Below are 25,788 nucleotides of genomic sequence, written 5' to 3'. Positions count from 1 at the left end.
GGCCTTTTCTGCATCAACCGAAAGCAAGCATAAAGGGATCTTAAGTTGTTTAGCTTTAGAGATCAGGCTTATAGATTTAATGGTGTTGTCGCGGGCCTCTCTTCCTGGGACGAAGCCCACCTGCTCTCTATGAATACAGTTTGGTATGTGGGGGTGCAATCTTAAAGCTAATATTTTAGCAAATATTTTTAAGTCTATGTTGAGGAGGGAAATGGGTCTATAGTTTGAGCAGAGGGAATGGTCTTTGTCCGGTTTGGGGATAACTGTGATGTGAGCCTGAAGGGATTGAGATGGGAAAAGACATGTATCAGAATATGAATTGAATGCTTCTAGGAGTAGGGGGGTCAGGTCGTCTTTAAAGTATTTGTAAAAACGTGCGGTCAGTCCATTTGGGCCGGGACTCTTCCCGTTTTTGAGATCTTTAATGACTGACAGGAGTTACGGGGAGGAGAAATCATCCTCCATGCCAGAAGACGCATCATCTGGGAGACGTGGGGGCCCAAATTGAGATAGGTAATTTTGTGCGTCGGGAGACGATGATCTAAGAGAAGTTGTGTGAATTTGGTCTAGATTATATAGGTTGGAGTAGTATGTCTGAAATTCATGTGCGATTTCAAGTGGAGCATGAATCCTACCTTTCGAACCCACATTTAACGAGGGAATATGTGTGAGAGGGGCACGTGGGTGTAAGGCTTTCGCCAGCCATTTACCACACTTATCCCCAAACTCATAGTAACCGCGTTTGACTTTGTCTCTGAGACAAAGGGATTTTTGGTCAAGTATTTTTAGGATCTGCTGTCGGATGGAGGAGAGTTCGGCTTGAAGGGAGTCTGAAGAAGAGGTTTTGTTTATGGCCTCTTTAGCATCTAGTTCCGTAAGGAGTGTAGATAGCTTGTGAGTCCTTTCTTTTTTGAGCCGAGCCCCATGTGACAAGAAGACACCCCTGACGATACATTTAAGTGCTTCCCATTAGGCAGTGTTATCCGATCTATGATCAGTGACGAAGTCTGCAATGGTTTTCTTCACATCCGCAGCACAGACGGTGTCGTTCAAGAGATTGTCATTTAATCTCCAGGTGAACGTGCGAGAGAGTGTGTGGATTGGGGATAGTAGTCCGAATACTGGTGCATGATCTGACCATATCATGGAATCGATTGAGCATCGAGGATCGAGGTCCAGGAAGCTCTGCGATACAAAGAGATGGTCCAATCTGCTGTATGTGTTGTAAGCAGAGGAATAGAAGTGTCTCTAGCCTTTATAGTGTAGAAGAAATGTCATCTGTAACACCCGGCATCTGATGACACCTACCTGAGGTATAACAGCCATTACTACATATCTTTGGTGCCTTTACTAGTATAAAACCATTAGACTGCAATTTCAAGACTCAAAGCTGGGTCACTGCCCGGAGTGCTCCTTTACTGCAGCTCTAAGGTGGAGCCTCACCTGAAGAAACCTCCCAATTCCCTTCCTCCTTTCATTATTCCATACCTGTGGTCATATGAACTGGAATATCCTCCTCCACCTCACTCTTACACGGGGGATCGCCCATCATCCGCTCTTCTTCATGCTTCAATTTAATATCAGTCAGATCTTCCCCCTGATTTGTCATCTGTAACAATTCAGGACAATACAGCAGACAGGTGGGAAATCTAACAGATCCACATAAGAGACCCCCACCATCTATGACCCCTCTATGACTGCAGGACCCCCCTATATAGATGTGTATAGGGCTCAGCTCCATCTACCTGATGGTTCTCTGGGAGCTTCTCCTCTGGACATTCCTGGGAATACAGAGGACGGGGACATCTCTCGGGGGGATTTCTTTCTAGGAGTCCATCTGTAGGAAACACACAAGGACAGAAGAGATTATTACATGTGATGATGAGATGATGGGAGTAGTATCCAGGTGACCCATGACAGCCCCCCTCCTTACCCTGCTGATCGCCCCATAAATCCGTCTCCATTCCTTCTTCATCTTTAACCTCAGCCTTAATATTCATCAGATTTTCATCCTAAAGAAGAGAAATGTAAAATGATCTTTGGTTCAGTCCCTTTCTGGTCAGATTCTGGGGAGACTTCAGCTCCATCTACCTGATGGTTCTCTGGGAGCTTCTCATCTGGACAGTCCTGGGAATACAGAGGACGGGGACATCTCTCGGGGGGACTTCTCCTCCTGGAGTCAGAACCTATAGGAGATAACACACAGACTGAATACAATACTGAGCGCTGAAATGCATCAGAGGAGAGCAGGAACCTGTGGGTGGATTAGGGTGGAGTTCACCCCGCTGCCCTCCGAGTGTCCTGATGACTGGGGTGTGGCAGTCAGCAGCCTGGAAGTCTATGGGCAACCGGCAGAAGTTTGTGAGGCACAGATTCACCAGCCTTTTATGGTTTCCAGGGGAATTTCTGACCCTTCAGCTTTCTGCTTCTAATGGAAAAGAAAAATCCTTGGAAAGTGTGATCCCTATATATAGTAATGTCATCTATAACACCCGGCATCTGATGACACCTACCTGAGGTATAACAGCCATTACTACATGTCTCCGGCCTTTATAGTGTAGAAGTAATGTCATCTATAACACCCGGCATCTGATGACACCTACCCGAGGAATAGCAGCCATTACTACATGTATCCAGCCTTTATAGTGTAGAAGTAATGTCATCTATAACACCCGGCATCTGATGAGACCTACCTGAGGTATAACAGCCATTACTACATGTCTCCAGCCTTTATAGTGTAGAAGTAATGTCATCTATAACACCCGGCATCTGATGACACCTACCCGAGGAATAGCAGCCATTACTACATGTATCCAGCCTTTATAGTGTAGTAGTAATAATGTCATCTATAACACCCGGCATCTGATGACACCTACCTGAGGTATAACAGCCATTACTACATGTCTCCAGCCTTTATAGTGTAGTAGTAATGTCATCTATAACACCCGGCATCTGATGTCACCTATCTGAGGTATAACAGCCATTACTACATGTCTCCAGCCTTTATAGTGTAGAAGTAATGTCATCTATAACACCTGGCATCTGATGAGACCTACCTGAGGTATAACAGCCATTACTACATGTCTCCAGCCTTTATAGTGTAGAAGTAATGTCATCTATAACACCCGGTATCTGATGACACTTACCTGAGGTATAACAGCCATTACTACATGTCTCCAGCCTTTATAGTGTAGTAGTAATGTCATCTATAACACCCGGCATCGGATGACACCTACCTGGGGTATAACAGACATTACTACATGTCTCCGGCCTTTATAGTGTAGAAGTAATGTCATCTATAACACCCGGCATCTGATGACACCTACCTGAGGTATAACAGCTATTACAACATGTCTCCAGTCTTTATAGTGTAGAAGTAATGTCATCTATAACACCCGGCATCTGATGTCACCTACCTGAGGTATAACATCCATTACTACATGTCTCCAGCCTTTATAGTGTAGAAGTAATGTCATCTATAACACCCGGCATCTGATGTCACCTACCTGAGGTATAACAGCTATTACTACATGTCTCCAGTCTTTATAGTGTAGAAGTAATGTCATCTATAACACCCGACATCTGATGTCACCTACCTGAGGTATAACAGCCATTACTACATGTCTCCAGCCTTTATAGTGTAGAAGTAATGTAATCTATAACACCCAGTATCTGATGACACCTACCTGAGGTATAAGCCATTACTACATGTCTCCAGCCTTTATAGTGTAGAAGTAATGTCATCTATAACACCCGGCATTTGATGTCACCTACCTGAGGTATAACAGCCATTACTACATGTCTCCGGCCTTTATACTGTAGAAGTAATGTCATCTATAACACCCGGCATCTGATGTCACCTACCTGAGGTATAACAGCCATTACTACATGTCTCCGGCCTTTATAGTGTAGTAGTAATGTCATCTATAAATGTAACGATGCCTGGCACACTAATCTACTCATGTACGGGTTTGGTTATAATCCCAGATTCTACAAAATATGGTCTATTTGAATATATATATTAGGTTTGTTCCGATATACCATTTTGATTTGGTTTCGATATCATAAAAAAGTATTGCGATACTCTATACCATTCGATACCACGCAAAAAAAATAAAACACCAAAAAAAAAGCCACGTGCATTCCGCATTTAGAAAAAATGGCGAATCGTTTTTTTTTTTTTTTTTTCTGTTACGGCGTTCACTGCATAGGGCATTTTTATTATATTTTAATAGTTTGGACTTTTCTGATGTGGCGATATGTTTATATATTTTATATGTAAAATTGGGAAAAGGGGTGATTTATACTTCATATTTAGTTTTTTTTTATACTTTTTATTTAATAACTATTAGCCCCCTTAGGGGTAGAACCTGGGATCTTTCCATCCCTTGTCCTATGCACCCTGATAGATCTCTATTAGGCCTCTCTCACACGGGCATCGCAGGTGAGGGCCGGATGCGTTCAGGTTGCATTGCGGCAAACCCGCGCAAGTAGGCACGGAATTGCAGTCAGTTTTGACTGCGATCGAGTTCAGTTGTTCAGTTTTTCCCGTGCGAGTGCAATGCAATGCAACCATGCGTTAAAATTGCACCACATCTGCACTTGCTTGTGATTTTCACGCAGCCCCATTCATTTCTATGGGGCCTGCTTGGAATGAAAAACGCTGAATATAGAACATGCTGCGATTTTCACACAACGCACAAGTGATGCGTGAAAAACATCTCTCATGTGCACAGCCCCATTGAAGTGAATGGGTCCGGATTCAGTGCGGGTGCAATGCGTTCACCTCATGCATTGCACCCGCGTGGAATACTCGCCCGTGTGAAAGGGGCCTTAGGGTGACTTCACACACTCCCTGCTGCCCTGTGCATAGTACACACAGCAGCAGGGAGGTTATCATAGATGGCTTCAGTAGCGTCCTGGCTGCCATGGTAACCGATCGGAGCCCCGGGATTACACTGCTGGGGCTCCGATCAGAAGATGCCACTGCACCACCAATGAGGAGGAGGGGAGGGGACCCTGTGGCCACTGCCATCAATGAGGGGGAGGGGAGAGGACCCTGTGTCCACTGCCACCAATGTTTTTAATACTGGGGGGGGGGGGGGGGGCGGCGCACTGCACCAGCAATGATTTTGGCTCTATACACCACCACAATGGATTTGGCATGAAACGAACAAGATGTGCTTTACCTGCAGACGGTCAGCTTTAATTTGAGGGTATTTACATCGAAATCAGGTGAACGGTGCAGGAATTACAACAGTTTGCATATGTGCCTCCCACTTGTTAAGGGACCAAAAGTAATGGGACAATTGGCTTCTCAGCTGTTCCATGGCCAGGTGTGTGTTATTCCCTCATTATCCCAATTACAATGAGCAGATAAAAGGTCCAGAGGTCATTTCCAGTCTGCTATTTGCATGTGGAATCTGTTGCTGTCAACTCTCAAGATGAGATCCAAAGAGCTGTCACTATCAGTGAAGCAAGCCATCATTAGGCTGAAAAAACTACTGGCAAATGGGGGGAGGGGGTTGGCAACTTGGTAATTACTGGCAAATGGGGGGGGGGTTTGGCACTTCTTACTGGCAAATGAGGGGGGGGGTTGGCACTTGATACTGGCACACGGGGCAGTTGGCACTTGATTCTGGCACACGGGGCAGTTGGCACTTGATACTGGCACACGGGGCAGTTGGCACTTAATACTGGCACACTATTGGGGGCACTATTGGGGACCACAGGGCACAGTATTGGGGTAGTAGGATGTTTTTTCCAGGTAGGATGATGGAAAAGTAGTAAACTAAGATTTTATTTTTTTGTCAAACTGCAGAGATTAAAAATGGTGTAAAAATGGTGGTCTGGTCTGAAAGGAGAAGACGAGGACAGAGAACATCTACAACGAAGGAGACGTCACTGGATGTAAGAGGTACGGGTGCGATTTATGGGTGGGGCTGTGTGTGGGTGTGGTTTGAGGGCGGGTGGGGACACAGGGGCCCCATAATCTACTATTGCCGGGGAAATGCCCCTCCCCAGACTGGGGGGGGGGGGGGGGGAATTGGATCAGTTTCGCACCAGAGCCCCATGGATTGTGTGTACGCCACTGTATCTATCCATCTATTATAGGCCTATCTATCATCTATCTATTTACTGGTGAGGGAGTACGTAATACAATCTACATCTAAATATCCATTCAACCATCAGGAGCTGTATGACCGCTACATGCAGTAGTAAATTAACCCTTTAAGGACCCATGACGTACATGTACGTCATATCTTTGCCCAGCAAGGGTCCGACAGTCACTGATAGCCAGACCCCTGCTACATGCGCCAGCATTAACCCTTCATGTGCCACGGTCAGCATTGACCGCGGCACATGCGATGTTGGGCAGGGATCGGAGCTGCCATCGGGTCCCCGTGCTGCTGTGACGGTGACCGGATGGCATGGAAGGCAGCGCGATGCCTTCCGGGGGGAGAGACTGTGAGATTCAGCCCCCTGGATCTCACAGGCAGGAAGCTGTATGAGTAATACACACTGCATCATATACAGAAGTATTGGAATGCATTGTAAAGGGGATCAGACCCCCAAAAGTTGAAGTCCCAAAGTGGGACAAAAAATAAAAGTGAAAAAAAAAAAAAAAAATCCCCCCCAAAAATGTAGTTTCAAGTAAAAAAACAATAAAATAAAAAAACACACACAAACCACACGTCATTTTCCCCAAAATTTTTAAAAAAAAAAAATAGGGAAAAAAGAAAAGTAGACATATTAGATATCGCTGCGTCTGTATCGAACAGCTCTATAAACATATCACATGACCTAACCCCCCAGATGAACACCGTAAAATAAAAACAATCACTAAAAGTACAACACAAAGCGATCAAAGCGGCGTATGCCCACCAAAATAGTACCAATCTAACCGTTACCTCATCCCACAAAAAAATTAGCCCCTACCTAAGACAATCGCCCAAAAAAATAAAATTAAAATAAATATGGCTCCCAGAATATGGAGACACTAAAACATGATTATTTTTTTTTGTTTAAAAAATGATATTATTGTGTAAAACTTAAATAAATAAATAAAAAAAGTATACATATTAGGTATTGCCACGTAGTTTTCAAATTGGGTCACTTTTTTGGAGTTTCTACTCTAGGGTTGCATCAGGGGGGCTTCAAATGGTACATGGTGTAAATAAACCAGTCCAGCAAAACCTGCCTTCCAAAAACCATATAACGTTCCTTTCCTTCTGCGCCCTGCCGTGTGCCCGTACAGCAGTTGACGACCACATATGGGGTGTTTCTGTAAACTACAGAATCAGGGCCATAAATATTGAGTTTTATTTTGCTCCTAACCCTTGCTTTGTAACTTGAAAAAATTGATTCAAATGAAAAATCTGCCATAAAAAGTGAAATTTTATATTTATTTTCCATTAATTCTTGTGGAACACCTAAAGGGTTAACGAAGTTTGTAAAATCAGTTTTGAATACCTTGAGGGATGTAGTTTGTAAAATTTTGGGGTGGTTTCTATTATATAAGCCTCACAAAGTGACTTCAGACCTGAACTGGTCCTGAAAAAGTGGGTTTTAGAGTTTTTATTTTTGGAGTTATTACTATCTATTATAAAAGTAGAGAAATTGAAATGTGGAAATATGTTAATTTTTCAATTTTTTTTTATAAATAAAAATCTATTATTTTGACTCAATTTTACCAGTGTCATGAAGTACAATATGTGATGAGAAAACCATCTCAGAATGGCCTGGATAAGTAAAAGCGTTTTAAAGTTATCACCACATAAAGTGACACTGGTCAGATTTGATAAAAATAACCGGGTCCTGAAGGGGTATTCCCATCTTGCTACTTCACCCTCACCTGCAGACAGCTCTGCCGTTCACTTCCTGGTTTCCTGCTGCCAAGGCTGGGCGGGCTTAGGCAGTTTCAGTGAAGGCCGGCCACGCCTCCTTATGACATCACTCAGAGCTCAGTCCTTGCGCCCTGGTTCATGTGAATTGTATGAGTCATCAGCAGCCTGCAGTGTCTGTGAAGCCCCTCCCCCCTGCTGGGGAATCGTCACTCAATTCCATAAATGTGGCCCCTTTGTTCCATCCACTCCATATTTGTCTTCCCCCTATGTGCCTAGATGCCACAATGGAGTTCCTCTATTCCTGTTGATTCCCTTTATTATCATATATTATAATGGTGCATATAATATTTTAAAAATAATACTCACCTCTCTTGAACTTGCCTCCGGTCCTCTGATTCTTCTCTGGCATGTCCTCACACTCCTCTGTAGTCTCAGAAGTCTTCGGGCGGCCGCGCATGCGCAGATATATATTCTTTTGCGCGGCTCTGTTTTAGACGCGGACAAAGGAATAAACATCAGCGCATGCGTGGCCGCCTGGAGCCGTGCTCGTTCGCGATAACATGAAGAGGCCGGGCACTGGATGCAGCTACTTCTTCTGCGCAAGCGCGGCCCATGGATGCGGCGGCCAAGAGGTGGCCGTATCCATGGGATACCAAACATATACAATGAGGTAGGAGGCAACAAATTTTAGGGGGAACGCTGGGAAATTTTTAATAAGATATATTTACAAAAATGCTCAATGGGACATATTTATTACATTAAGCTATGAATACTGAGATGGGAATACCCCTTTAAGGGGTTAATAATAGTCATGTAAATAATAATAATTTGTGTTTAAGAGGCCTTGTTACCTCTCGTGAAGGGCCTTTTTTACTGAATACTCGTAACCCTCATGAAATAACAAGTCTGGTCCTTTTTCTTAGAAGTCCATATTGTTACTTTATTATTCCTCCTAGAAATGAAGAATCCATCATGAACTAACAAGTCTTATCCATCTATGTATTATCGGCCTATTTATTTTTATATTTATTATTTTTAATGGAAGCGGAACAACGTATCTGTGAAATACGGACTGCAAAATACATACGGGCATGTGCAAGAGGCCTAAGACAATGGTGGCGGATCTGACTACTAGATACGTTGTATATCTGCGATAGCTGCGGCTATGAAATAGGGCAAAATGGGAAGACCATCCGGTAACACATGCTGCTAACGGGACAAAAGACAAATCTGTATGAAGACGCTAAGGAGGCATGTGTCTCTAAGAGGTTATCGGCACCCGGGAAAGCTGGGTGCCGCGGCTGACTCTCTTAGGATGTGTCAGAACATGCTCGGACATTTCCTGACGCGCTTCGCAAAATGTTGGTCTGTATTTCACAAAATGGACATCGAATCGGCACCTGGGAAAGTTGGGTGCCGCAGCTGACTCTCTTAAATAGCGTCTTAGGACGTCTGAATTTTCGAACATGTCTTCAATGTGTCCGAACATACCCTGACGTACAGAATCGACACCCTGGAAAGTTGGGTGCCGCAATTAGCTATTGTCAATATTTATAAATCCTACGTTTCTGCGTTAGATGCGGCGATCAAATATTTTGCTTAAATCACGGCCGTCTTTGATTTTATTAAACACAATCGTATGTAATTAAAGCAAATTTTACAAAAAAAAAATACGGTATATAGGAAGATCAATTGGGTAGATACAGTGAGGAACAGAAGTAGTTGAACACTCTGCCATTTTACAAGTTCTCCCGCTTAGAAATCATGGAGGGTCCGACATTCACATTGTAGGGGCATTCCCATCTGAGAGACAGAATAAAAAAAAGTAAAATTCAGGAAATCACATTGTATGATTTGTAAAGAAGTTATTTGTCTTGCTCTGCTGAACAGAAGTATCTGAACACCTGAGAAGATCAGTGTTAATATTTGGTCCAGAAGCCGTTGTTTGCAGTTCCAGAGGTCAGACGTCTCCTGTAGTTCTTGACCAGGTTTGCAGACACTGCAGCAGGGATTTCGGCCCACTCCTCCACACAGATCTCCTCTACATCTGTCAGGTTTCGGGGCTGTCGCCAAACAACACAGAGTTTCAGCTCCCTCCAAAGATGTTCTATTGGATTTAGGTCTGGAGACTGGCTAGGCCACCCCAGAACCTTGATATGCTTCTTACGGAGCCACTCCTTGGTTATCCTGGCTGTGTGCTTCGGGTCGTTGTCATGTTGGAAGACCCAGCCACGACCCATCTTCAATGCTCTGACTGAGGGAAGGAGGTTGTTGCTCAAAATCTCACAATAAATGGCCCCATTCATCCTCTCCTTAATACAGTGCAGTCGTCCTGTCCCCTTCACAGAAAAGCACCCCAAAGTATGATGTTACCCCCCCCCCCCCCCCCCATGCTTCACAGTAGGGATGATGTTCTTGGGATGCAACTCATCCTTTTTCCTCCAAACACGACGAGTGAAGTTTAGACCAAAAATTTCTACTTTGGTCTCATCTGCCCACATGACTTTCTCCCCGGCCTCCTCTGGATCATCCAGATGGTCATTGGCAAACTTCAGACGGGCCTGGACATGTGATGTCTTGAGCAGGGGAACCTTCCGTGCAATGCATGATTTGAAACCATGACGGCGTAGTGTTCTACCGACAGTGACCTCTGAAACTGTGGCCCCAGCTCTCTTCATGTCATTGACCAGCTCCTCCCTTGTAGTTCTGGGCTGATTCCTCACCTTTCTTATCAGCGATACCCCACGAGGTGAGATCTTGCATGGAGCCCTAGTCCAAGGAGACTGACAGTCGTCTTTAGCCTCTTCCATTTTCTAACAATTGCTACAACAGTTGATCCATTTTCACCAAGCTGCTTGGCCATTGCCCCGTAGCCCTTTCCAGCCTTGTGGATGTCCACAATTTGGTCTCTGGTGTCTTTTGACCGCTCTTTGGTCTTGCCCATGGTAGTAGTTGGCGTCTGACTGACTGTGGGGTGGACAGGGGTCTTTAAAGAGCTCAGGCAGGTGCGACTATGTTAGATTAATGAGTGGAGTAGAGGTGGACTTTTTAAAGGCACAGTAACAGGTCTTTGAGAGACAGAATTCTTGCTGTTTCTCAGGTGTTCAGATACTTCTGTTCAGCAGCAAGACAAAGACATTCTTTATAAATCATACAATGGGATATCCTGAATATTTTTATTTATTCGGTCTCTCAGATGGGAATGCACCTACAATGTGAGACCCTCCATGATTTCTAAGTGGGAGAACTTGCAAAATTGCAGGGTGTTCAACTACTTCTGTTCCTCACTGTATATAGATAGATTAAATGTTTATCTATTAAATGCCAGGACCTGTGGTGGCATCAGCTTTGGGCGGGAGCTGGGAGGGGAAAGGGGCTCATTAAAGGTCCTTTAGCTAATAGATAGATAGATGCTGGATAGATTACCGTATTTATCGCTTTATAAGACGCACTTTCCCCCCCCCCCCCAAAAGTGGGGGGAAAATGGCCATGCGTTTTATAAAGCGGATACTTCGCTGGCCGCTATGCTGCACAGCGCGGCCAGCGAAGCATCAGTGTGGAGGGAGGAGGCGGGGACACTCAGGGCGGGGCCCGGTGCAGTGACTCTACTCTAATACACCGGGCCCCGCAGCTGTTAAGTACATTCAATCCGAATGGGTCTGCAATTATTGTACTGTACTTACTGTAGTACCGTATGTATAGCATTAATGCGCCGTCTTAATGCTATACATATGGTACTACAGTAAGTACAGTAATTGCGGACCCATTCGGACTGAATGTACTTAACAGCTGCGGGGCCCGGTGTATTAGAGTAGAATCACTGCACCGGGCCCCGCCATGAGTGTCCCTGCCTCCTCCCTCCACACTGATACATCTGATGGGGGATCTGTAGATGACACTTAGGGATCTGTGGATGACATAAGTGTCATCTACAGATTCCCCCATAACAGTGCGTCATCCACAGATTCCCCCCATAACAGTGCGTCATCCACAGATTCCCCCCATAACAGTGCGTCATCCACAGATCCCCCCCATAACAGTGCGTCATCCACAGATCCCCCCCATAACAGTGCGTCATCCACAGATCCCCCCCATAACAGTGCGTCATCCACAGATACCCCAATAACAAAGCATCATCCACAGATCCCCCCCATAACAGTGCGTCATCCACAGATCCCCCCCATAACAGTGCGTCATTCACAGATCCTCCCATAATAGTGCGTCATCTACAGATCCCCCCCCATAACAGTGCGTCATCCACAGATCCCCCCATAACAGTGCGTCATCCACAGACCACCATTAGTTCAAAACCTACCAAAAGCACACTTTTTGGTTCAAAATAGTTTTTTCTTATTTTCCTCCACAAAAACCTAGGTGCGTTTTATCATCAGGTGCGTCTTATAAAGCGAAAAATACGGTAGCTAAATATTTTATCTATCTATCCATCTATCTATTGAATTATAGATTTGGGCTAGAAAGATCGGTTACTAGACCAGGACCTGCGGTGACATCATCAAAGGTCATTTAGCTTTAAGACGGATTAATTCGCTATCGTCAATATTTATAATAGCTTAAAGGGTTTCTGTCATCAGAATTAACCCTATTAAACTAGCCGACATTAGCGATGAACCTAACTAGCCTATTCCTACTTGTATCTATGCCCCATTACGCCAGAAATCTAATTTGTAGAATATTGCCCCTGCTACTAGAAGCTCCATACTCCCACCTCTGGACGCACCCCGCCGCACTTGATTGATAGGGCCAGGCAGCCTTAGTCTCCCGTCCTGTCGGCCCTGTATCTCACGCCTGCGCCGTCCCGTTCAGTATTCGGGCAGGCGCAGTGAGTAAAGGACGCCCCCCTCCTTACCCTGCTGATCGCCCCATAAATCCGTCTCCTCTTCTGCTTCATCTTTAACCTCAGCCTTAATATCCATCAGATTTTCATCCTGAAGAAGAGAAATGTAAAATGGTCTTTGGTTCAATCCCTTTCTGGTCAGATTCTGAGAAGACTTCAGCTCCATCTACCTGATGGTTCTCTGGGAGCTTCTCCTCTGGACAGTCCTGGGAATACAGAGGACGGGGACATCTCTCGGGGGGACTTCTCCTCCTGGAGTCAGAACCTATAGGAGATAACACACAGACTGAATACAATACTGAGCGCTGAACGGAGAGCAGGAACCTGCGGGTGGATTAGGGTGGAGTTCACCCCGCTGCCCTCTGAGTGTCTGGATGATTGGGGTGTGGCAGTCAGCAGCCTGAAAGTCTATGGGCAGCCGGCAGCAGTTCGTGAGCAACAGATTCACAGGACATTTTATGGTTTCCAAAAGAATTTCTGGCCCTTCAGTTTTCTGCTTCTAATGGAAAAGAAAAATCCTTGGAAAGTGTGACCCCCATAGAGGGACGAGAGTGACCCTAATATCAGGACTGAACCCCCATAGAGGGATGAGAGAGCCCCCCCTCCGATATCAGGGCTGAACCCCCATAGAGGGAGGAGAGCGCCCCTGATATCAGGACTGAACTCCCATAGAGGGACAAGAGCGCCCCCCGATATCAGGACTGAACCCCCATAGAGGGAGGAGAGCGCCCCCCGATATCAGGACTGAACTCCCATAGAGGGACGAGAGCGCCCCCCCGATATCAGGACTGAACCCCCATAGAGGGAGGAGAGCGCCCCCGATATCAGGACTGAACCCCCATAGAGGGACGAGAGCGCCCCCCGATATCAGGACTGAACCCCCATAGAGGGAGGAGAGCGCCCCCCGATATCAGGACTGAACTCCCATAGAGGGACGAGAGCGCCCCCCGATATCAGGACTGAACCCCCATAGAGGGACGAGAGCGCCCCCCGATATCAGGACTGAACTCCCATAGAGGGACGAGAGCGCCCCCCGATATCAGGACTGAACCCCCATAGAGGGAGGAGAGTGCCCCCGATATCAGGACTGAACCCCCATAGAGGGACGAGAGCGCCCCCCGATATCATTTATCATTAGGTTAGTATATAAAATGAGAATGCTCGGACTGGGAGAAAATGTCTGTATGTGCAGGGTGGATAAAAATCTATGATTTTTTTTTTTAAAAATCAAAAAAATCTGTTTTTTTTATATAAAATGCTTTTTGAGGAAAATATATTACCATCCAAAAGTTATTCCATCATGAAATAAAGATTCGTTTTTTTAATTATGTAGAATAAAGGCTGTATATGTTTAATTTTTTTGGTAAATAAATTCCATTAATCCATTCACAATGGGAGGGAAGAAATGCAAATGAGCTCTTAACAAGCTCCGCCTCTAATGCCACCAGATGTAAGGCAGCTCTCCTATAAGTCAATATTCAGCTCTTAAAATAAGCCGTGAGACATGACTTGGATATTAAATAAGCCAGCACCTCATCTGCAGACGGCTGTTTCGGGGTGATTGCCCCTCATCAGTGCAGAGCAGAGAGCACTGGCTTAACTGGGTAGGAGGCCTGTGTCCGAAACAGCCGTCTGCAGATGAGGTGCTGGCTTATTTAATATCCAAGTCATGTCTCAAGGCTTATTTTAAGAGCTGAATATTGACTTATAGGATAGCTGCCTTACATCTGGTGGCATTAGAGGCAGAGCTTGTTAAGAGCTCATTTGCATCCCTTCCCTCCCAGAATTCCAGAGGAGCATGTATGGCCTATAAGTCTCCTCACACTGATAAAGGTGCTCTCTCCCTAAGGAGAGTTAGTTTCCCCCTTTGTCCATTTACAATGTCATGCTCTTAACAGAGGTTTTTGTAAGATTATTGGGCAGTTTTTCTGCCTACAAGATATCAGTCACAGATGCTTGGTTTACTTTTGCAGTTCTCAAAACTGAATGTGACTCAGCAGAGATCACAGGCCGCCTCTTCTTCAGAGCAAAAATGTTCTAACATGAACAGAGTTGAGAAAAAGACCTTAATCCGAACTTCTACAAACCTATGAATACAGAATCAACCTAATCAAACTAATATGATAAGTTGTTATTCTAAAATCTTCATCTACTTGCATATTATAAGTTATACCTGCGAGAATTAGTCTTTATGTAGAAAACTACGATTTAAATCAAATCCACCCTGTGTATGTGGGTAAGTAACTGGCTGAGTGATAGAAAACAGAGGGTGGTTATTAACGGTACACACTCAGATCAGGTCACTGTCACTAGTGGGGTACCTCAGGGGTCAGTACTGGAGGGGTCACTGTCACTAGTGGGGTACCTCAGGGGTCAGTACTGGAGGGGTCACTGTCACTAGTGGGGTACCACAGGGGTCACTGTCACTAGGGGGGTACCACAGGGGTCACTGTCACTAGTGGGGTACCTCAGGGGTCAGTACTGGCGGGGTCACTGTCACTAGTGGGGTACCACAGGGGTCACTGTCACTAGTGGGGTACCTCAGGGGTCAGTACTGGCGGGGTCACTGTCACTAGTGGGGTACCACAGGGGTCACTGTCACTAGTGGGGTACCTCAGGGGTCAGTACTGGAGGGGTAACTGTCACTAGTGGGGTACCTCAGGGGTCAGTACTAGAGGGGTCAATAGTGGGGGCCCTATTCTCTTCAACATATTTATTAATGATCTTGTTAGAAGGCTTGCACAGAAAAATACATATTTTTGCAGATGACACTAAACAGATATATATATATACACACACACACACTACAGAGGACAGTGTACAGTCGTGGCCAAAAGTTTTGAGAATGACACAAATATTAGTTTTCACAAAGTTTGCTGCTAAACTGCTTTTAGATCTTTGTTTCAGTTGTTTCTGTGATGTAGTGAAATATAATTACACGCACTTCATACGTTTCAAAGGCTTTTATCGACAATTACATGACATTGATGCAAAGAGTCAGTATTTGCAGTGTTGGCCCTTCTTGTTCAGGACCTCTGCAATCCGACTGGGCATGCTCTCAATCACCTTCTGGGCCAATTCCTGACTGATACAACCCATTCTTTCATCATCACTTCTTGGAGTTTGTCAGAATTAGTGGGTTTTTGTTTGTCCACCCGCCTCTTGAGGATTGACCACAAGTTCTCAATGGGATTAAGATCAGGGGAGTTTCCAGGCCATGGACCCAAAATGTCAACGTTTTGGTCCCCGAGCCACTTAGTCATCACTTTTGCCTTATGGCACGGTGCTCCATCGTGCTGGAAAATGCATTGTTCTTCACCAAACTGTTGTTGGATTGTTGGAAGAAGTTGCTGTTGGAGGGTGTTTTGGTGCCATTCTTTATTCATGGCTGTGTTTTTGTGCAAAATTGTGAGTGAGCCCACTCCCTTGGATGAGAAGCAACCCCACACATGAATGATCTCAGGATGCTTTACTGTTGGCATGACACAGGATTGATGGTAGCGCTCACCTTTTCTTCTCCGGACAAACCTTTTTCCAGATGCCCCAAACAATCGGAAAGAGGCTTCATCTGAGAATATGACTTTGCCCCAGTCCTCAGCAGTCCATTCACCATACTTTCTGCAGAAGATCAATCTGTCCCTGATGTTTTTTTTGGAGAGAAGTGGCTTCTTTGCTGCCCTTCTTGACACCAGGCCATCTTCCAAAAGTCTTCGCCTCACTGTGCGTGCAGATGCGCTCACACCTGCCTGCTGCCATTCCTGAGCAAGCTCTGCACTGGTGGCACTCCGATCCCGCAGCTGAATCCTCTTTAGGAGACGATCCTGGCGCTTGCTGGACTTTCTTGGACGCCCTGAAGTCTTCTTAGCAAGAATTGAACCTCTTTCCTTGAAGTTCTTGATGATCCTATAAATTGTTGATTGAGGTGCAATCTTAGTAGCCACAATATCCTTGCCTGTGAAGCCATTTTTATGGAACGCAATGATGGCTGCACGCGTTTCTTTGCAGGTCACCATGGTTAACAATGGAAGAACAATGATTTCAAGCATCACCCTCCTTTTAACATGTCAAGTCTGCCATTTTAACCCAATCAGCCTGACATAAGGATCTCCAGCCTTGTGCTCGTCAACATTCTCACCTGAGTTAACAAGACGATTACTGAAATGATCTCAGCAGGTCCTTTAATGACAGCAATGAAATGCAGTGGAAAGGTTTTTTTGGGATTAAGTTAATTTTCATGGCAAAGAAGGACTATGCTATTCATCTGATCACTCTTCATAACATTCTGGAGTAGATGCAAATTGCTATTATAAAAACTTAAGCAGCAACTTTTCCAATTTCCGATATTTATGTAATTCTCAAAACTTTTCCCCACGACTGTATATACACTACAGAGGACAGTATACTGTATATATACACTACAGAGGACAGTATACTGTATATATATACTACAGAGGACAGTATACTGTATATACACTACAGAGGACAGTATACTGTATATATACACTACAGAGGACAGTATACTGTATATATACACACTACAGAGGACAGTATACTGTATATATACTACAGAGGACAGTATACTGTATATATACACTACAGAGGACAGTATACTGTATATATACTACAGAGGACAGTATACTGTATATACACACTACAGAGGACAGTATACTGTATATATACTACAGAGGACAGTATACTGTATATATACACTACAGAGGACAGTATACTGTATATATACTACAGAGGACAGTATACTGTATATACACACTACAGAGGACAGTATACTGTATATACACTACAGAGGACAGTATACTGTATATATATACTACAGAGGACAGTATACTGTATATATATACTACAGAGGACAGTATACTGTATATATACACTACAGAGGACAGTATACTGTATATACACTACAGAGGACAGTATACTGTATATATACACTACAGAGGACAGTATACTGTATATACACTACAGAGGACAGTATACTGTATATACACTACAGAGGACAGTATACTGTATATACACTACAGAGGACAGTATACTGTACATATACACTACAGAGGACAGTATACTGTACATATACACTACAGAGGACAGTATACTGTACATATACACTACAGAGGACAGTATATATACTACAGAGGACAGTATACTGTATATATACTACAGAGGACAGTATACTGTATATATACACTACAGAGGACAGTATAGTGTATATACACTACAGAGGACAGTATACTGTATATACACTACAGAGGACAGTATACTGTATATATACACTACATAGGACAGTATACTGTATATACACTACAGAGGACAGTATACTGTATATATACAATACAGAGGACAGTATACTGTATATATACACTACAGAGGACAGTATACTGTATATATACTACAGAGGACAGTATACTGTATATATATTTTACAGGGGACAGTATACTGTATATATACACTACAGGGGACAGTATACTGTATATACACTACAGAGGACAGTATACTGTATATATATACACTACAGAGGACAGTATACTGTATATATACACTACAGAGGACAGTATACTGTATATATACTACAGAGGACAGTATACTGTATATATACACTACAGAAGACAGTATACTGTATATATACTACAGAGGACAGTATACTGTATATACACTACAGAGGACAGTATACTGTGTATATATACTACAGAGGACAGTATACTGTATCTATACACTACAGAGGACAGTATACTGTATATATACACTACAGAGGACAGTATACTGTATATATACTACAGAGGACAGTATACTGTATATATACACTACAGAAGACAGTATACTGTATATACACTACAGAGGACAGTATACTGTATATATATACTACAGAGGACAGTATACTGTATATATACACACTACAGAGGACAGTGTACTGTATATACACTACAGAGGACAGTATACTGTATATATACACTAAAGAGGACAGTATACTGTATATACACTACAGAGGACAGTATACTGTATACATACTACAGAGGACAGTATACTGTATATATACTACAGAGGACAGTATACTGTATATACACTACAGAGGACAGTATACTGTATATATACTACAGAGGACAGTATACTGTATATATACTACAGAGGACAGTATACTGTATATATACTACAGAGGACAGTATACTGTATATATACTACAGAGGACAGTATACTGTATATATATACTACAGAGGACAGTATACTGTATATATACACTACAGAGGACAGTGTACTGTATATACACTACAGAGGACAGTATACTGTATATATACACTAAAGAGGACAGTATACTGTATATATACTACAGAGGACAGTATACTGTATATATATACACTACAGAGGACAGTATACTGTATATATACTACAGAGGACAGTATACTGTATATATATATATACACTACAGAGGACAGTATACTGTATATATACACTACAGAGGACAGTATACTGTATATATACTACAGAGGACATTATACTGTATATATACTACAGAGGACAGTATACTGTATATACACTACAGAGGACAGTATACTGTATATACACTACAGAGGACAGTATACTGTATATATACACTACAGAGGACAGTATACTGTATATATACACTACAGAGGACAGTATACTGTATATATATACTACAGAGGACAGTATACTGTATATATATACTACAGAGGACAGTATACTGTATATATATACTACAGAGGACAGTATACTGTATATATATACTACAGAGGACAGTATACTGTATATACACTACAGAGGACAGTATACTGAATATACACACTATAGAGGACAGTATACTGTATATACACTACAGAGGACAGTATACTGTATATATACTACAGAGGACAGTATACTGTATATACACACTACAGAGGACAGTATACTGTATATATACACTACAGAGGACAGTATACTGTATACACTACAGAGGACAGTATACTGTATATACACTACAGAGGACAGTATATACACTACAGAGGACAGTATACTGTATATACACTACAGAGGACAGTATACTGAATATATACTACAGAGGACAGTATACTGTGTATACACTAGAGGACAGTATACTGTATATACACTACAGAGGACAGTATACTGTATATATACTACAGAGGACAGTATACTGTATATACACTACAGAGGACAGTATACTGTATATATATATATACACTACAGAGGACAGTATACTGTATATATACACTACAGAGGACAGTATACTGTATATACACTACAGAGGACAGTATACGGTATATATACTACAGAGGACAGTATACTGTATATATACACTACAGAGGACAGTACACTGTATATATACACTACAGAGGACAGTATACTGTATATATACTACAGAGGACAGTATACTGTATATATACTACAGAGGACAGTATACTGTATATATACTACAGAGGACAGTATACTGTATATATATATACTACAGAGGACAGTATACTGTATATATACACTACAGAGGACAGTATACTGTATATACACTACAGAGGACAGTATATATATGCACACTATATCCTGCGCATATCGGACACTGGGGCGTATCCTGGCGATGGGCTCAGTATATACACGACGCCCCCTGATGTGTCTATATCCGTCTCATGGACCTTCCCACGGTCCGCGGCCCGGGACCTCATGAATCTCCCCGCACATCCAGCAGTGTCAGCCCGGACCAGACCCATTCACAGCTCCTGTTACCTGGGAGGGGAGCCTCCATCATGGCGGCCGGGGGCAGCTTCTCCATGGGCATAGAGAGCGGAAGGACCTGCGGTGACGTCACTGTCATGTGACCAGAGCAGAAAGGGGCGGAACACAGCTTTGCACAGGGGATGTAGTCAATAACCTGTGATAACGTCAAGTCACATGAGGGGAGCCTCCATCATGGCGGCCGGGGGCAGATCCTCCAGAGACTGACAGAGAGCGGAAGGACCTGCGGTGACGTCATCATCATGTGATCAGTGCCGGAGGGGCGGAGTGTAGCAGCGCAGAATGTATGTGCTGGTAAAGGACCTGTGATAATGTCATGTGACCTAAAGGGGCGGAGCTCAGCAATGTTGAAGATATCAGTTCATGAAAGACCTGCGGTGACGTCACTATCATGTGATCAGTGAAGGGGAGGAGCTCAACAAGGTGGAAGAAAAGTAATTGTGAGGAAACTGTGAAAACCTGGAAAACGAAGAAAGCGGGAAGAAAGCAGGAAGATGAGGAAGTCGCAATGCTGGATGAATTCCCAGGGGGGGCTACTCCATCTAAGACAAGTCAGCAGGAGTCTGAAGAGGAGTCAGAGGAAGATGGTGCCGGGGAGGAGGAGGAGGAGCAAGAAGAGCATGCTTTAAACCTTTCTGGGATCCCTGGTGTTGTCCGTGGATGGGGGAGGAGAACGAGGACGACATTATCCTGGATGATGAGCAGGAGCCAGGCCACTACACCGCTTCCAGTTTAGTGCAAATGGGGGCCTTCATGCTCCAGTGTTTTAAGAGGGACCCCGGTATAAAAAGCATAAAGGGCAAGGACCAGTACTGGGTGGCAACATACTTAGACCCCTGGTACGAACAAAAAATGGTTGAAATGTTACCACTCTCACAGAGGGCTGTCAGAATGCAGCACTTCCAGGCCTTGCTTAGAGAGATGCTGCATTCTGCTTTTGCGGGCGCTGGCAGAGGAATTTCCACTATGCAAGCTCCCTGTAATACTCGTTTTCTCCTTCCAGCTATGGTGGCGCTAGACTCAAGAAAAATTTATTGTTGAAGTATTCCTTGACTGTGGTGCTGGGGTAAACCTTATTGATTTTCTTTTTCTTCAAAATCTGGGTCTAAGTACTTGCACTTTAGAAAGAGAGATTCCGGTTTTCGCAGTTGATTCTTCCCCTCTTTCTCAAAGGAGTCTCACTCATATTGCTCATGGTATTCAGTTAAGGGTGGGTGATTCACATGTTGAGATCATGTCTTGATTTGTTATGAAGGACTTGCCCACTCCTATAGTCTTAGGGTTACCGTGGTTGACAAAACATAACCCAATTATAAAAAGTAGTATAGACAAACCGCTCACGCCCCTTACAATTCTGGATTGGGTGCTCTAGTCTCAAATTGATTCACTCAAATCAACAAAGGCGTAATAAAAAGTATATACAGTCAGGTCCATAAATATTGGGACATCGACACAATTCTAACATTTTTGGCTCTATACACAAACACAATGGATTTGAAATTAAACAAACAAGATGTGCTTTAACTGCAGACTGTCAGTTTTAATTTGAGGGTATTTACATCCAAATCAGGTGAACGGTGTAGGAATTACAACAGTTTGCATATGTGCCTCCCACTTGTTAAGTGACCAAAAGTAATGGGACAATTGTCTTCTCAGCTGTTCCATGGCTGGGTGTGTTTTATTCCCTCATTATCCCAATTACAATGAGTAAATAAAAGGTCCAGAGTTCATTTCAAGTGCTCTAGTTGCTTTTGGAATCTGTTGCTGTCAACTCTCAAGATGAGATCCATAGAGCTGTTACTATCAGTGAAGCAAGCCATCATTAGGCTGAAAAAACAAAACAAACCCATCAGAGAGATAGCAAAAACATTAGGCGTGGCCAAAACAACTGTTTGAAACATTCTTAAAAAGAAGGAACGCACCGGTGAGCTCAGCAACACCAAAAGACCCGGAAGACCACGGAAAACAACTGTGGTGGATGACCAAAGAATTCTTTCCCTGGTGAAGAATACACCCTTCACAACAGTTGGCCAGATCAAGAACACTCTCCAGGAGGTAGGTGTATGTGTGTCAAAGTCAACAATCAAGAGAAGACTTCACCAGAGTGAATACAGAGGGTTCAACACAAGATGGAAACCATTGGTGAGCCTCAAAACAGGAAGGCCAGATTAGAGTTTGCCAAACGACATCTAAAAAAGCTTTCACAGTTCTGGAACAACATCCTAGGGACAGATGAGACCAAGATCAACTTGTACCAGAGTGATGGGAAGTGAAGAGTATGGAGAAGGAAAGGAACTGCTCATGATTCTAAGCATTCCACCTCATCAGTGAAGCATGGTGGTGGTGGTGTCATGGCGTGGGCATGTATGGCTGCCCATGGAACTGGTTCTCTTGTATTTATTGATGATGTGACTGCTGACAAAAGCAGCAGGATGAATTCTGAAGTGTTTCGGGCAATATTATCTGCTCATATTTAGCCAAATGCTTCAGAACTCATTGGACGGCGCTTCACAGTGCAGATGGACAATGACCCAAAGCATACTGCAAAAGCAACCAAAGAGTTTTTTAAGGGAATGAAGTGGAATGTTATGCAATGGCCAAGTCAATAACCTGACCTGAATCCGATTGAGCATGCATTTCACTTGCTGAAGACCAAACTGAAGGGAAAATGCCCCAAGAACAAGCAGGAACTGAAGACAGTTGCAGTAGAGGCCTGGCAGAGCATCACCAGGGATGAAACCCAGCGTCTGGTGATGTCTATCCGTTCCAGACTTCAGGCTGTAATTGACTGCAAAGGATTTGCAACTAAGTATTAAAAAGTGAACGTTTGATTTATGATTATTATTCTGTCCCATTACTTTTGGTCCCTTAACAAGTGGGAGGCACATATGCAAACTGTTGTAATTCCTACACCGTTCACCTGATTTGGATGTAAATACCCTCAAATTAAAGCTGGCAGTCTGCAGTTAAAGAAAATCTTGTTCGTTTCATTTCAAATCCATTGTGGTGGTGTATAGAGCCAAAAATGTTAGAATTGTGTCGATGTCCCAATATTTATGGACCTGACTGTATTATGTAGTATGAGACTGGCACTCCCTCGCATGGAAATAGAGCAATAGTAATAGTGCTGTTACACAATATTTAATTGGCAAAATATATTAAAATACAACATCACAATACAATATTAAAATAACAATCGCTGCAGCGGAGACAATATCAGTCCCTAAAAATACCTAAAATCTAAAACTTCAATAAAAACTCAAAAAAAGTCCAAAAAGAAGGGGACCATACGTCCTGAATGTGCAAAAATATCGCAAGCCAAAAGTGTCAGTCTATTCCTTATAATAGTATTGGCATTCCTTTCTTGTATGCAATATAACATGCAAAATCCATGCAAGGCACCTTTTCAAATATTCGGAATTGTCCGATATAAATATTCAATAAAGTATCCAATCGGACACCAAGTTGTTACTCACAGGTGAATGTCGATTATCCTGCAGTCCCAATATTCAATCCTTTTGATTTTTACTCACGGTATTTATTCACGTGGTTCTCAGTGATTAGCGTCCCACCTGGTTCGTTCGTCTCTGGTCTCTCTCGATCGTTATCCACAAATCTCAGATCCGGTTATACGATCAGGGTGTAATATCGCGAGAGGTGAACTTAAACTTGTACTGACCAGTTTGAATGGCTGAAAATCCGGGTCTTTATCTTTGGAGCGCTCCAATTTCTTTGTGTATCTCCGGATATTAGTAGACGAACTTCCAGTGGGGGTCACTTGTTGGGGATGTCTTTGAAAAGCACCAAACGCGTTTCGGGGATCTCCTTTCCCCTTCCTCAGTGGTGACATCCCAACTTACTGTGATTCCTTTTATATCCCTTTTAAGATGCATGTAAGATCAGATCTGGAGTAAGGGATCTGCTCTGGAACACCAAAATCTGGTCTGGAACCAAAAAACGCATATGCGGTTTCCATGCGTTCTTTTGGGGGACGATTAGTTTTTTGCAGTATATTGTGCCCCATGGTCTAATTAGTCTAGTCTATAAAGGAAATAGTCCAGAAAAAAGTTGATAAATGGTCAATTCATAACAAAATATATCAATATGTGGATATTCTATAACGACAATCAATTCTAAGTGCTATACTGTGGATATTAATTTCTTAAATAACATTACATAAGTGTAAAACATACAAGTGAAATAAATATAATATTACATATAGTATACTAATAAATAAGGTGACCGTGCATCTGTTCAAGTGTTGAATGGTGTATAAGATGCATGTAATATCAAATCTGGAGTGAAGGATCTGCTCTAGAACACCCAAATCTGGTCTGGAACCAAAAAACGCATATGCGGTTTCCAATGCGTTTTTTTGGGGGAAAATGCGTTTTTTATGGTATAATGTGTCCCATGGTCTAATTAATCTAGTCTATGACAGAAATAGTCCAGAAAGGTTGCTAAATGGTCAATCCATAACAAAATATATCAATGTGCAGATATCCTGTAACAAAAATCAATTCTAAGTGCTATATTGTGAATATTAACTTCATAAATAACATTACATAAATACTGTATGAAACATACAAGTGAAATAAATATAATATTACATATATTATCCTGATAGATAAAGTGACGGTGCATCTGTTCAAGTGTTAAATGGTGGGTAGGCCCATCACAGAGGAGGGGTCGCAGTGCTGAAAGACAGCCAGACATGTGACCCCTCATCTGACGAGGGGCACACCCTCCGTTAGATTCTTACAGGAATCCAAAAATCTCCAGGTCTGCGTTGAGGCCTTTCGGAATAAGTCTTCTAAATTCATAAATTTTCCTAGATTCTGCTCTGGACATGGTCTCTACATGTTTCCCTCCTCGCCAATTCTTATCGATCCTTTCCAGAGCAGTAAATGTTAGCCCCCTATAGTCTTTATTATGGGCCTCCTTAAAATGTCTAGAGAGAGAATGTTTCATATATCCGTTTTTTATATTTGTCAAATGTTCTGAAATCCTTGTTTTCAGAGCTCTTTTGGTCCGGCCTATATACTGTTTTCGGCATGGACATTGTATCAAATAAATTACACTGGTAGAATTGCATGTAAGAAAATGCTTGATTTCTACCGAAAACGAGTTCTGAGTTGAGGTGACCCGAGTTGTTCTTTTTGGAAATGTCGTGTTTTTACACCCACGACATTTACCACACCTATAGAAACCCTTGAGTCCAATCCAATTGTGCATTATACTTGGTTTTTATCTTTATGTTTAATTGATGGGGCTATCTTAATCCCTAGATTGGGTGCCGTAGTATAAGTTATTTGGGGTACAACAGGTACCAATGGGCCCAAGAGT

At 43.1% G+C, this 25,788-nt stretch overlaps 1 protein-coding gene and 1 long non-coding RNA gene across 2 annotated transcripts in view; both read right to left on the bottom strand.

Moving 5' to 3' along the window:
* LOC120997426 (zinc finger protein OZF-like) overlaps window positions 1-20,647 on the bottom strand; it is a 53,905-nt gene extending 33,258 nt beyond the window's left edge. The window contains exon 1 of the mRNA XM_040427506.1: window positions 20,434-20,647. Within this exon, the coding sequence (XP_040283440.1) occupies window positions 20,434-20,521 (88 nt within the window). The 5' untranslated portion in view covers window positions 20,522-20,647. The remainder of the gene's footprint in view (window positions 1-20,433) is intronic.
* LOC120998408 lies at window positions 1,795-13,335 on the bottom strand. Its single transcript, XR_005778352.1, has 3 exons — window positions 12,873-13,335; window positions 12,715-12,793; window positions 1,795-1,837 (listed from the first exon to the last, which is right to left on the bottom strand). It is a non-coding gene; the product is annotated as an uncharacterized LOC120998408 (long non-coding RNA).
* Window positions 20,648-25,788: the final 5,141 nt, after the last annotated feature.

Source organism: Bufo bufo, chromosome 4 (assembly GCF_905171765.1).
Source record: "Bufo bufo chromosome 4, aBufBuf1.1, whole genome shotgun sequence".
NCBI lineage: Eukaryota > Metazoa > Chordata > Amphibia > Anura > Bufonidae > Bufo > Bufo bufo.
Note: the sequence above shows the minus strand (reverse complement) of the source record. Positions and strands in the feature narration are given on the sequence as shown.